Source organism: Physeter macrocephalus, chromosome 18, assembly GCF_002837175.3.
Source record: "Physeter macrocephalus isolate SW-GA chromosome 18, ASM283717v5, whole genome shotgun sequence".
NCBI classification, from domain to species: Eukaryota; Metazoa; Chordata; class Mammalia; order Artiodactyla; family Physeteridae; genus Physeter; species Physeter macrocephalus.
This window is the reverse complement of record NC_041231.1, coordinates 3721495-3732510: the sequence shown is the minus strand read 5'-3', so window position 1 is coordinate 3732510 and position 11016 is coordinate 3721495. Positions and strand designations below refer to the sequence as shown.

Here is an 11016-nt window from a genome sequence, read left to right as displayed (position 1 = left end):
GACGCCCACGTACAGCAAAAAAAAAAAAAAAAAAAAAAAAAAAAAAAAAAAAAGAGGGGGACACACCTGGAGGAGGGGCCCACGTGGCCTGTGGGCCAAGGGTTCACAGCGAGGCCTGAAGGCAGAGGGGAGGAAGGCACGGCGGACAGGGTGGATGGCCCAGGGTGGGCTGTGGCCTCCCCAGAGGCGCAGAGCTCCTGGCAGCAGGGTGTGGGGACACAGCATGGTGGTCAGCCAGGAGCCACCACTCCGGGAGACAGAGGTAGCAGGTGGCCCCGCTAGGCCCCAGGGGCTGGTAACGTGCCAGGAAAGCAGAGAAAGGGTCTGTTGGCCACAGCTGAGCTTGAGGAACAGGTGGGCGTCAGGAGGGCAGGAAATCCAGGACCCGGCAGGGAAGGCGCAGGAGCCCCAGGGAGCTGGGAGACAGAGACCAGGGCCCAGGATCCCACCATTGCCATGTAAGGGCTGGAAGAGGGCAGGCGGGGGGGTGCTTAGCACAGCAGGAATTAAGAACCAGAGAAGGCTGTCCCTGCGTCACCAGGCGCAATGTCAGGGTCGGGGGACAGGGCCCTACAGAAGCCCCTCACCTCTGCCCACAGGGGGCTGGACAAGCTCCAGTGCTGTTCACACCACGGCCACCCTGACCAGCCTGCGCTGCAGGCACACACCCCTCTCCCGAGCTCTCCCTATCCATCCCCCGCCCCCCTCAGGCAGTGCTGCCCTGCCCAGGGGTGGTCCCTGCAGCAGAGCCCCTGGAACGGGCGGGCTGGCTGGGAAGCACCCCCAGCCGACTCCAGCCCACACTCTAGGGTCGCTGCCGCCTGTGTGGAGAGGGCACAGCACAGGGAGGGAGTGGTCAAGGGCCCCTGGAGACTCGAGACGCAAAGCACGGCCCACGCCCCCCGCAGACACGTTCAGCAGGGGAGCCTGTCTGTGGTCAGCCCCTGCAGGAAGGGTGGCACCTGCCCTTGGCCAGCGCAGCCTCGGTCAGTGAGAGGGCTCCACCGCCCGGGCTGCAGGGCGGGGGCGCTGCCCCAGGGGCGCAGAGGGGCGGGGGAGGGCAGAGGAGAGGGGTGTGTGGCCAGGCCGCCCTCCACACAGGGCACCGAGACGCTGAGGACACACGCAGGCGCTGACCTGAGAGAAGTCTTTTTATTACACCCGCACAGGGAAGCCAGGCTCTCCCCCGCCCCCGGCCGCGTCTCCGCACAGGCCGCCCGCCAGGGCTCCGGGACCCGAGCCGGCCAGCCCGGGGGCCCCTCCTGGGCAGCGGGGGCAGCGCGGAGAGACAGGGCCGCGGCTCGGTGCTCTGCGGCCTCCCCTCCCCACCCGCCCTGAGCCACCACCAGCCGAGGTCCAGACCAAGCGGGAGAGAGGAGGAGAAAGCCACCCCCAGCCCGAACCAAGACGAAACACGGTGGAAGCGAAGCCTGCGGTCCCCGCCTCGGGGGAAGGAGCCCCGCCTGTCGCGTGTCTCCCCGGAGGCCGAGCCAGGCGGCGGGGCGGGCGCAGAAGACCGGGAGAGACGGACCCGCAGAAGGGGACTTGGACGGGGGCGGTCCCTACGTGTCTCAGCAGACGAGCGGAGTCCCAAAGTTCTCGGTGCCAGCGGGCGGCGCAGAGCGCCCGCGCCCGCGCTCCGCGCGCCGCCTCCCCCGCGGCCGCGGGTCCGCCGTGCGCACGCACGGACACGCGCGCGGCCGCGCCGCCTCTCCGCACGCGGGCGGCCGGGCTCACCTCTCCTTCACGTGGTTCTGTGCGCCCGCCGCCCCGCCCGCCCCGTCTCCGCCCCCGCGGCCCCCGCCGCCGCCGCCGCCGCCGCCGCCGCACAGCACCTCCGTTAGGTCGTCCATGACGGCCGTCTCTTTGGGGTCGAGCAGGTTGAACTCGCGGGCGAAGAGGATGAAGTGCACGTAGAGCGTGTTCAAGTGTCCGTGCAGCTCGAGCGCCAGGGTCTCCTTGAAGTGCGACGAGTAGATGTGCGCCAGCACGTGGAACAAGTACTTGCAGATCTTCTTCACCAGGGACTCGAAGGAGCCGGGGAACTCGCGGCCTGCGGGGCGGGGCCGCTGTCAGCCCGCCCCGGCCCCGCCCCGGCCCCGCCGCGCCCCCCGCAACCCCGCCGCCCTCGCGGAGCCGCCCGCCGCCGCCGCCGCAGCACCTGAGTGACCCGGCACCCGGGGCGGGGCCGCGAGGGTGGCTGCTCGCCGAGCTGTACCGGGTGCCTCTGTGACGCGGGGCCGCGACCCCGCCGCGCATGGCCTGAAGCCGGGACAGGCGCCCAGGGCGCTCTCTGTGGCCTGGGCCGCAGAGGAGGGGCGACCCGGGAGACGGGCGCCTCCTGTCGGCCAGGTGCTCCCCTGGGCAGCTCAGGTCGGGTCTGGGACCCCGCCGGGCCCGCTCAGGGCTGTACACAGCTGTGGGTGCTGCTCGACAGCTGCAAGCGCCCCCCCCCCCCCGGCAGAGGGACCTCGAGGGCCCGGCCATGGGGGGAGGGGTAGTGGAGGCCGCAGGTCCCAGAGCCTGGGGTGGGAGGGGCCACGCACCGTATTTTGTGGGGAACACGTCCTCGTCGGTCACCAGCTTCTGCACGGAGCTCATGACGAAGTCGACGTACTGGGGGGCCGTGCACTTCACCTTCTTGCCCCGCTCATCGTACCAGTAGTACTGTCTGTGGGGACAGAGGGGGGCGGTGACGCCCGCGGCCAGGACAGCTGGCTCTGCACAGCATCGGGAAGCCAGCGCGCACCTTCCGCTCTACACACGGCCTCAGGCTTCATTCTCTCAAAGGAACGCGTGTCGTTTCACACATTATTTTCGAGGTATCCACGCTGTGCCCATCCCTTCCCGGAAGCCCTGCTGTGACTTGTCAGCCGGGCCTCGACCCTCAGTAGCATCCCTGCTGCCACCAGTAGAGGCCAAACCTTTGCCCTGGGCCGGGTGGGGTGAGGAGGCCTCTGTACACGGGAATCTGGCCCCTGGATGCCCCCCAGAGACCCCAACCTGCCCCGTACACGGGGGTGGGTGTGGGGCAGACAGTCCTCAGGCTGGAGTGGGCCAGGGTGTTCGGTTCTCACTGCGTAAGCCCAGCCGTGAAACCGAGCGCGTCTCCTAGCTCACGTAAACATGACCTATCCTCCGGCAGAACAAACACAAACCCCTGGTGGGCTCCCCCTGCAGCCACCAGCAGCCCTCCCACCAAGGGCTCCAGTCCTCCCAGCAGCAGGCCCTGTACCTGCAGGCTGGCTCGCCAAGAGCTGCACCGGAGCCCATGGGGGGCTGGGGGGGACACAGGCTGCATCTGTCAGTGAGCAAGCGAGTGACCAGAGCACCCCCTCCCGTGGCCTAGCCGCCAACCCTGCCACACCCCTGCCCCACCCCTGCCCCAGCCAGACGGGCTTCATGGAGACCTCCGCCCGGCATCCCCACCCCCATTTAGCTGACTTTACTTGGCTTCAGAACTGGCTTAGACCAGGTTCCCCCAACACCTCACCATCCCACCTTATCCCAGGCCAGCACCCCAGGCTGGCTCTGAGCACCCTGCCCTGATTTCCTGAGCTCACTAAGCACCCCTGGGTGACAGCCACGTGGGCTCACCCACCTCCACCACCTTGCCAGGCCTGTCGTCAGGACAGCAGGGTCCCCATCTCTCGTGGCCAGCCTGACTCCAGCCAAAATAAAAAGGCACGGCCCGCCCACGTGACCTCAAGGCAGCCCTGCTGCCCCCCGCGCCCCTGCCCCCCACCGCCTCTAGCAGGAACCAAGGCTCTTCCCCGCCCCCAGGACCAGTTAGCTTATCTGTGCCCCTGGCAGGGCTGGGTGGGGGTCAAGCTGCAAGACAGGGAAAACAGCCCACACACAAATGGACAGGCCACCAGGAAAAAGGCCAACCTTCAGTGGGCAAGGGGACACAGCCCTGCCTGCCACTGGGTGTCAGGCCCCGCCCACTGCCACCCCTGCTCCTCCCACCCAGGCCCGCCCCCCCCCCCCACTAGTAGGCAGACTACACCTGCAGTGCCACCTCAGCAGAGCCCTCCCTGCCACGCCTGCTCCCAGGCTGCCCCACAAGGCCCCCGAGCTGGTCAGACAGAGCCCCGAGGCTTGCCGAGCCCCCTGACGGCCCCCAGCAGGGACCCAGAGCCCTCCCCGCCACAGGGCGGCCCTGCTGACCGTCCTTCCCCTGCCCGGACGTCGGCCCCATCTGAGGACGTGCTCAGCGAGGAGACACACTGCTGTGCTCCGCACAGCAGCCCCTGGGGTCCCCGGACCAGCTCGGGAGGGGCCCCAGCCTCTGGGGGCCGAGCGCCCCAGGCAGAGGTCAGACACCTGCCCCAGCGATTCCCCACTCCTCCTTGGGGCTGGTTGCGCCTGGCCACGGGTGCCACAGTCAGAAAAAACCACCGGAGCTAGACAATGGGAGACGTTTTCATGACGTCAGGCCGGGAGAGACCAGCACCTTAGGGGCACTGTGGTCGCCCCGCCTGCGTTGACAGCTGGAACACGCTGCTTTCAACGTTCCTCTTTTTCGTTTTCATTTTATTTTTGAACCGTCACACAGTAAAGCTGACTGGTTTTGGCGTGCAGTCTTATGCATTTTAACCCAAATAGAGGACCCCCAACGGGGCACAGCTCCCACCCTGGCCCCCGGCCTGCTGGTCAGTCCCCAGCACACTAGTGACACGTCCTCAGGAACGCCAACGCGATGTCCTGGGCCGGGCTCTGCGATCCATGCCACTGAGATGGACACCTTGTGGACGCACCAGTCTGTCCAGACGTTCACCTGCCGAAGGACACCTGTGTGGCCTCCTGTTTGGGGCAATTATGGGTCAGGCTGTTAAAACCCTCCCGGGCAGGTGTTTGTATGAGCACTAGTTCTCGTTTCTCTAGGGTGGACGCCCAGGAGCGGGACAGCTGGGCCCACGGTAGGTGAACGCCTTGTTTCCTGAGAAACCGTCAACACATTCTCGGAGCGGCTATCCTGCCGGGACCCCTTCCATCCTCGGCGGCACCCGGCGCGTTTTATCAGGCGCTCCTGCAGCGTGGTCTGAATTCGTATTTCTCCACCTGCTCACGAGGCAGAGCCTCGCAGGCGCTCATCTGCCCTGCTCGGGTCCTCTTCCACGATCTGTCCAAGTCCTTTGTCCACTGTGACCAAATTTTCTTACTGATGAGCTGCGAGGGCTCTGTATCCATTCCGCGCACTGGTCCTTTCTCGGATATGGGATTATTCTGTAGTCTGTCTTCCCTTTCTCCTAACAGTGTCCGTCTCAGAGCAAAAGTTCTAAATTGTGATGAAGCCCAGTTATGGATTCTCACCTATGGCCTGCGGCTCGTGTCGCGACCAAGAACTCTTCGCCTAACACTATCATGAAGGCTTCCTCTTGTGTTTTCTTCTAAAAGTTTCACGTTTTATATTTAGATTTGGGATTCACTTCAAGTTAATTCTGGCAGAAGAGGACATGCAGATGACTGGTTTTTCCAACAGCTCTGGTTGAAAAGTCCTTTCTCCACTGAATTCCTTTTGCATCTTTGTCAAACATCAAGGGGCCATGTTTGTGGGGGTCCACTTCTGGACTCTATTCTGTTGCACTGATCTCTGTGTCTCTTCCTTCACCACCACCATGCTGTCCTGATTACCACAGTTTTATAGTAAATCTTAAAAATAGGCTGTGGGACTCTTCCAACTTGACTGTTCTTTTTTCAAAATCATTGTAGCTATTCCAGTGACTTTGCTATTCCATATAAATTTTAGAATCAGCTTGTTTATATCAATAAAAACTCTGCTAGGATCTTAACTGAAATTGCAATAAATGAATTTACACTTCTGGTGTGTTGAGTCTTCCCATCCATGAACACAGTATGGCTCTCCATTTACGCCAGTCTTTGATTCCATTCATCAGCATTTCGTAGTTTCCAGCATAAAGATCCTGTGCATGTTTCCTTAAGTCTGTACCTAAGTATTTCATTGTGTTTGGAGCTACTGTAAATGATATAATTTTATCAATTTTGTGTTCCAGTTGTGCACTGCCAGTATACTTTTGTGTGCTGACCTTGCTAAATTTATTCATTCGACTTTTTGCTAGAATCCTTGGGGTTTTTTTTTTTTTCCTACATAGACAATCATGTTGTATGAGAATACAGTTTTATTTTCTTCTTCTCCAATTTGAAAGACTGTTATTTCTTTTTCTTGCCTTACTGCATTACCCATCTTGGGTAAATTATGATATTTTGTGCTTTCCAAGGAAGTGGTCCATTTAATCTAAACTGTCAAATTTAATGTATGCAGAGATTTTTGTGATGTTTCTTTATTATCCTTTTATTATCTCCTGGGTTTATCCTTATTTCCCCTTTCATTCCTTATATTGATAATCTGTACCTTTTCTCTCTTTACCTTTGTTAGTTTCACTAAAGGTTTCTCAATTTTACCAATCCTTTCAAGGAGCCAGCTTCTGGTTTCCCTGATTTTTCCCTACCGGTTTCAGAAATCAATGTCAGTGATTTCTGTTCTTATTTTACCATTTCTTTCCTTCTGCTCAATTTAGGGTTTTGTTTTGTTTTTTCTCTTCTTTTTTCTAGGTTCTTAATATGGAAGCTTAGATTGAATTGAGATCCTTCTTCTTCTAAAACAAGTGGTTTAATCCTATAAACTTTCCTCTAAGCCTTGCTTTAGCTGCACCCCACAAGTTCAGATATGTTGCATTCTCATTTGTGTTCGGTTTAAAACATTTTCTAATTTCCCTTGAGACTTCCTCTCTGACCCATGGATTGTTTTAAAGTATGTTAATTTCTAAATGTTTGGAGATTTTCCTGTTATTGATTTCTAATGTAATTATGGTCAGAAAACTTGCTCTGTACGACTCTGATTCTTTAAAGTTCGCTGAGGTCCGTTTTGTGAGCCAGGATATGATCTACACTATTTTGATGAATAACCCCAGGGCACCTGAAAGGGCTGTGCATTTTACTGCCGCGGGTGGAGTGCTGTGTGAATGTCAGTTCAGTCCAGTTGGCTGATGGTGTTATTTAGCTCCAGATTCTTGCTGACTTTCTGCCTACTAGTTCCATCTATTTACCAAGAGAGGAATGTGGACATCTCCAACCATAATGTGATTTTGTCTGTTTCTCCCTTTGGTTCTGTCCATTTGCTTTGTGTAAAAGCTCTGTTGTTTGGTACATACACATTCAAGGTCAGAACTTCTTGATGAATTGACTCTTTTGTAAATAACGCAATCTTCTTCTTTATCTCTAGTTATTTTTTGCTCTGAAGTTTACTTTGGTATTAACATAGCCACTTTAGTTTTCTTCTGATTTGGTATATCTTTGTTGGTATATATTTTCCCATTCTTTCACTTTTAACCTACCAATGTCATTGCATTTAAAGTGAATTTCTTGGGACTTCCCTGACAGTCCAGTGGTTAAGACTCCACGCTTCCACTGCAGAGGGCGCAGGTTCGAACCCCTGGTCGGGGAACTAAGATCCCACGTGCCACGTGGCACGGCAAAAAAAAAAAAAAAAAAGTGAATTTCTTGTATACACTGAAATCCATTCTTATGATCTGTCTTGTCACTGGCATGTTCACACCATTGACATTCACTGTAATTACTGATTTGTCTGAATTTAAGTTTACCATCATTTACTATTCGTTCCCTTTGTTTTTCACTCCTTATATTTCCTGCCTTCTTTTGCGTTACTTTTAGTATTTCCTTTTAATTTATCTATTATGATTTTGACTATGTCACTTATGTAACTTTTTTAAGAGATTGCTCAAAGGATTATAAAACGCATATGACCTTTCCGTGCTGTACCTGGAGCCAAGTATCACCTCCACAAGTGGAATCACAGAGCCGACCAGCACACAGGGCTCTCTGCCTGCCCTAGGACACTACTACTGTCTCAGTGTTCCATCCACGCACGCTGAAGACCCATCAGTGGGTTTTGCTCACCCACCAGACAGGCTTTAAAGAGCTGAAGAAGAGTGGAGTGGCCTATCACATCTCCTGCCTCTTGCTCTCCCCGAATCCTGCTGTCCCGCATTCCCTTCTAGCACCACTTCCTTCCTGTGCGAAGAGCTCCCTGCGCAGCTCTGCTGGCTGCGAGTTAACCCTCTTAGTCTCCCTTCCTCTGAGAAATGTCTCTCTTTTACCTTCATTCTTGAGGAGCACTACGTGGAACTCCCGGGGGGACCGCTCTTTCAGCACCTGAACGATGTTATGGAGCCTCTCCTGGCCCCAGGGGGGAAGGAGAGCCACAGCCACCGGCACCGCGTCCCCACAGGTGCAGTGCTGCTGGCTCTGATGCTCTTAAGGTGTGTTCTCTTCAGCAGTTTGATTATGTATTTGCGGTGGATTCATTGGGTTTATCCTGCTTGGACTTCATTAAGCCTCCTGAATCTGCAGGTTTGTGTCTTGACCAAATTTGGTAAGTTTTCGGCGTGGCCCTTCCCCCTCTTCTTTTGGGACTCCAACATCACCCTTTGGTTTCTGCCCGTCAGGCACCGGCAGGGAGCAGAAGCGCCTCTGGCCTGGGCCTCAGCCCCACTCCAGGCGCCGGGTGGACTGGATGGTCCCGCGAGAGCAAGTGGCTCTGTGGACCCTGACAGACCTCCCTTTTCCTATTAAACTAACTCATGTGTTTCCATTCCTTGATCTCAAATGATTCCTAGGAAGGCACTTATATGCATATCAATTCATATAAATCTACAAAAACCCTAAAAGGAGGTTACAGATGAGATGAACAGGAGAATTCTCAAAATCCCCAGATCTCCAAGTTTTACATGGCAGAGCCAGCATCTAGACACACGTCTGCCTGACGCCAAACCCTACGCTCTTTCAAGGAGCCTCTTCTCAAACACATCGATACCGGAAGGGCATGTGGCGCCATGGAGGGGCCCCGGCTTCCCCGCTCGCCAGCCCAGAGGCCACCTGTGATGCCGCCTGGTCAGGCACACAGCTGGCAAACGTCCTCCAAGCATGCCACACACATGGCTCTGCAGCACTGCCCTTGCCCACCTCCAGCTGCTGTGGCCACGTGTGCTCTACGAGGCCACTCTGTCCCAGGCTGGTGTTCTCCTGCCCCAGGCGCACCTCGAGCCTGCTCCCAGCACTGCCCAGCCAACACTGCCCCACCCTCCCTGGGCCATGCCTGGCTGTGGCTATCTGGGGACACGCGTGACACCTGAGCATACCATCAATGGCTCTCGCTGGGCGAGTAAGGAGTGAAGAGCAGCTGTCTTCTGCACTTGTGCCCTCTGAAGGGCGGGGGAACTCTACCCTCTGCCTGTGCTGAGGCTTTGGGTGGGCTCTCAGCAAGAGGAGGGCCCACATGTCTGGGCCTGAGCTGGGTCTGCCCACGGCCTACAGGCAGGGTGAACTCAGGACGGCAGCACTGACGTGTCCACTAGTGGAGGCCCGCTGCTCACGTGTGCTCCTATCAGCCCCTGGCCTGCAGAGGAGACGTCAGAAAGGAGCTTCTGTGCCCCCGGGCCACACCCTGCCCGGGCTGAGCCCCTGCAGACCTGGCCTCTTGCCTGGGGCCTCTTCTGTGGCTTCTGCTACTTGGGCCGGTGGCAAGCTCAGGGCCATGTGGTGGCTCTCCTCTCCACGTGGCCTCCGAGAGCTGCCACAGAGGCAGTGGGGTACCCTGGAGCCCCTCAGGGATGCCTGCTTACGGAGGAAATGAATGGCACGTGCTTCCAGGAGAGAACAGCCTGCACCAGGCCTGCAGGACGTCACCTCATGGGAAGGCGCCAAGGCGTCCCAGCCCCACGGACCGGCAGCGGGTGGGGTGCAGTAGGGCCTCCACGCAGAGCAGGAGCTCTGAGTTAGAGCCATCACCCGGTGGGGCTGGGAGCCGCAGCAGAGAAACACACACCCTGCTGTCGCAGGAAGCCCAGCGGGCACGTCCTGGGGAAATGTCCTTGCCCCCAGGAACGCGTCCTGTCAGACCCTGGCGGGCTCCCAGCGCCTGTGCCCCGGAGGGACCCACGCCGCCGGGGTCCCAACCTCCGCAGGGCTCTGCTTCCCGTCGCCCTGCCAGGCCCTGGGACCGTGAGGACAGGAGGTGCAGCCTGGCGAGGACCCTGCTGAGGAAGGCCCTGAGCCACTGGGAGACCTCGAGTGGAGGCCGCGAGCGTGGGGTCTGAGAAGACGGGAGCGCAGCGGCCGGGGCCACGGCCACAGCCCGCCCGAGCCGCCGGGGCAGGGCCGCACCAGGCAGCGACTCACGTGTTGCACACGGCCATCGTCTGGCACGCCTCCCCCGTGCAGAACTCTGAGATGGTGCTGTACTGGAGGTTGACGTGGTGGAAGAATGTCGTGGCTGGAAGGGAAGAGAAAGGCCGGGCGTGAAAATCACACCGTGGAGCTACTGTGCGTCTCCAGCGCCCTGCAGGCCCGCGGGGACCAGAGCCTCTCTCCTCAGGCCCCTCCTGTGGGGGCTGGTGCTTATCTCAGACCAGAGACCGAGGGCCCAGCGCAGCATCATCCTTGGGAGCGGGCGGCACGGACCAGGCGGTGCTGAGCTGGGCAGGGTGCCCAAGGACTGAGACAGAGTCCCCTCCGCGAGGGGTGGGGCAGAAAACCTCCTACCCCAGCCCCTTGATCACACCCTGCTCTACGGTCACCAGCTGAGCAGGGACACCGCTAAGGCAGGCGGCAGCACCAGCTCACGGCCACAAAGCCTACCGCTCTCGGGAGGAGAGCTGGCGCCTTGCCCCGCGTGGGGCATCCCACGAACCCTGAGCCTGTCCGGCAGGTGGGGGTGAGTCCGCCACGCCTCCCGTAGGCCATGGCCTTCCCGCCACCACAGCACCGCTGGCCTTGCAGCCACCCTCCCGTCCCCCAGCGCCCCCCTGGGCCCCGGTGTCCTGTCCCCTGGTGCAACCAGGACCCACACTGAGTCCCCGCATCTGAGGGGACGCCAAGTGCCCGGCAGGGCTGGCCGCCCCGGGCCTTGGCTTCCAGCCGACGCGGGTGGGTTGCGGGGGGGGGGGGGGCCGCTGAGCACCAGCTCCGGGGGGT

At 58.9% G+C, this 11016-nt stretch overlaps 1 protein-coding gene across 2 annotated transcripts in view; it reads right to left on the bottom strand.

The window, feature by feature from the left end:
* Positions 1 to 1142: 1142 nt before the first annotated feature.
* Positions 1143 to 11016, bottom strand: part of MOB2 (MOB kinase activator 2) — a 52190-nt gene continuing 42316 nt past the window's right edge. For both annotated transcript variants that reach the window (XM_024117582.3, XM_024117581.3), the window contains exons 3-5: positions 10222 to 10315; positions 2547 to 2671; positions 1143 to 2053 (exon numbers count right to left, since the gene is read on the bottom strand). In XM_024117582.3, the coding sequence (XP_023973350.1) occupies positions 1734 to 2053; positions 2547 to 2671; positions 10222 to 10315 (539 nt within the window). In that variant the 3' untranslated portion in view covers positions 1143 to 1733. The remainder of the gene's footprint in view (positions 2054 to 2546; positions 2672 to 10221; positions 10316 to 11016) is intronic.